The sequence below is a fragment of the Epinephelus moara genome, chromosome 19 (assembly GCF_006386435.1).
Source record: "Epinephelus moara isolate mb chromosome 19, YSFRI_EMoa_1.0, whole genome shotgun sequence".
Taxonomy (NCBI): Eukaryota; Metazoa; Chordata; class Actinopteri; order Perciformes; family Serranidae; genus Epinephelus; species Epinephelus moara.
Window position 1 is genome coordinate 40,127,617 of NC_065524.1, and position 2,826 is coordinate 40,130,442.

Below are 2,826 nucleotides of genomic sequence, written 5' to 3' on the forward strand. Positions count from 1 at the left end.
TTCTCTTTCATTTTATAGTTGTAGTTTACTGATGTATGAACAGAGGTTACATAAAACCAGAGTGAGCGTCCTCTACTGACCAATCAGACTGCAGGGTTTCTAGCTCCACCTTTTAGTACCAGATCTGTGAGCTAGGTACCCCAACAGAGGGGGGACCAAACATGGGGACGCTAAGGAACGCTTCTGTTGGGACCATCCACAACTTTCACTGTGGAGTCAGAAACAATCGTATTAAACTGAACTGAACTGCTCGGTGGAAACAGGACTAAAGGTGTTTTCACACGTGTAGTGCAGGTCATGTGTTTGGAGTAGACCTGCAGCTATTGATTAATATGCACATTATTTTCTTGATTAATTGTTTTATATATGAAATACCAGAACATAACCTGTGTCATTTCTCAGAGCCCAATGTGACGTCTTCAGATCAACAGTCCAAAAATCCAGAGCAGTTCATTTTATTATGAACAGACAGAAGCGATTAAATAAATGCCTCGATCATTTACTTGATTATCAAAGTAGGATCCAGTTCATATTCTTGCATTAAACTAATCAGTTGAATGTAACCGTTGCTGCTGTAGTTCGGAACGAGGGATGAATTAAAAACCCTGGCTTTATCAGTGTTGTTAATATTTCTGTGTCTGTGTTTCAGATCGTGCAGGAGTCTCCCTTCCTGACCATGGACCTGCTGGAGTCCTGCTTCCCCTACGTCCTGCTGCGAAACGCCTACCACGCCGTCTACAAACAGAGCATCAGCGCTAACGCATAGACACACACTAAACACACAGTGAAGGCCTCCCATGCTGTCGGTGCTCGTACACAGACGCACACACAGCAACAGATACACACTAAACACTAACACACTAAACTATGCCTACAATGCCTCAACGTCCCATTCAGACAGAAACAAACATCAGCGTGCGACGTGTCCTCCAAAATATTGACACGCGCTGAAGTTGAGAACAAATACACTAAACGCCAAATGAACACACAGAATTCAGAGACGACAGCAAACACTACAATCTGACAGAAACACACACACACACTAGCTGGATGAAGTTGGGGGATCAGTGTCTTTATTTTAATCATTGTACTTTTTCATGATGTTGCCAGGGACCATAACCATAGCAACACGTAATATACCATATGTTTGGTTGGTATAAAAGAACAAAAATATAAATATATAGTATATATATAGTTGACACTAAAATATTATTTTCTTTTTCTTTTTTTGTTTCTTTTCGATGAGAGACTTTTAGTGGCCAGCTGACGACTTCTATGTGGTGACGGATTTGGATGCTTACTTTGGGAATGATGCTGATGTGATGTGGGTTTTTTTTCTTTAATGGAGGATTCCTGTGTTGATACTGAAAGACATGTTGCTTGTTAATGTAACACTACTACACACACACACACAGATATAAAGGCGCATACACACTAATCTCTCGACATTTCATCGTGAAAACACACACACGCAGACACACACTTGTATAACATGGTGATGTTTTCTTTCTTTTTCCAAGCTAGTCGTAACATGAACTTTTTGTGGGTAAAGATATAATATCTGTATTCTACTTTGATGTGAACTGAACTCGTCTGTTTTTAATGTTTATGTTTTGTTATTTTTATGACGACGATGATGATGATGACGATTTGCCAAATGTGTCGACACTAAAAGTTGTGCATCAGGGCGTGGACGTGCTGGAGTGTTTGGGCTTGTTAATGGGTGAAACGCCATTTCATGTGTTTGGACTGTAGACGCTCTGGAAACAATCCGCAGCTCGCTTAACGGGAGGGGTCACACAGGAACTTTTTACAGTGGGAACAAACTTTAAAAAGTACTTGCGGCGGCGTAGAGGTGGAGCAGGCGCCCTCAGCGCACCTGCAGATGTTCCTCACAGCTGCTGTCGGTCCAGTAGGTGCTACTCTTTTTCTCCAGCTGTTTAAATATAAGTTATGATATCCTTCAAAATAATTTCCCGTGGCTTCTGAAAAGAAGAAAATTTTCTTTCTTGTGTCTAATTTTTGCAGTTGCAGTCCTACTGACGCAGCTGGGGGAATAGTGCCTTGCTCAGAGGCAGCAGCTGTCGAGGGTCCGACACCTCACACGCCGCGGCTCCACAAATGTCTTAGTGCTTAACTCTAACAGGAGCCATTAAAGTCAAACTTCCTCCTCCACAGAGAAACAAACAAATTGATCTCCGAGCTGTGAACGTCGACAAAAACCTGGAGCTGCAATAAGAGAAAAAATAAATGTATATATACAGTATATACACGCCTGGTGATGTGTTCACTGGATCTCCACCAACGAACTCTCCGTATTCCGTGACGGTTGTACGGGACCTTTTAGGACAGACGGCCTCCAGACAGACGGACGACTTTTACAAAGTGCAGTCTGGTTTATTTTTCATTTTCTTGTGAATCCAGGCAGGGCGAGGGCTCCATACTGAGACACACACACACACACACACACAGCGTGCTCCCTGTATGCCAGCCCTCTGCTCATGCACACTAACACCAGGCTCTGTCTGAACGCTCACACTGCACACTACCAGGACTCTTAACCTCGGACTGTTTAAATCTGGAAGCAGCTTTTACAGTATGTAGCAGGAAAACACTAGTTGATGACGTGTCTGCACTTCACAGTAGAGTCTCAGCCCTGCTGTGTGTTCAGTCAGTAGTGTGCAGTGTGAGCGAGGACGGGTCAGCGGACACATTCTGCCATTTGATGTGGAATGATTGCTGTTTTCTTTCTAACCTTTTTGTGTCTCTGATTCCACCGTGTAACTTAAATGACATGAATAAAATAAACTTTAGGGCTGTGTCAGA

At 42.9% G+C, this 2,826-nt stretch overlaps 1 protein-coding gene across 5 annotated transcripts in view; it reads left to right on the forward strand.

Annotated features, from left to right (window-relative positions):
* nckap1 (NCK-associated protein 1) overlaps positions 1–2,826 on the forward strand; it is a 53,914-nt gene extending 51,088 nt beyond the window's left edge. For 4 of the 5 annotated variants that reach the window (XM_050071269.1, XM_050071272.1, XM_050071271.1 and 1 more), the window contains exon 31: positions 650–2,826. In XM_050071269.1, the coding sequence (XP_049927226.1) occupies positions 650–766 (117 nt within the window). In that variant the 3' untranslated portion in view covers positions 767–2,826. The remainder of the gene's footprint in view (positions 1–649) is intronic. The other variant, XR_007571740.1, reaches the window with a different exon arrangement.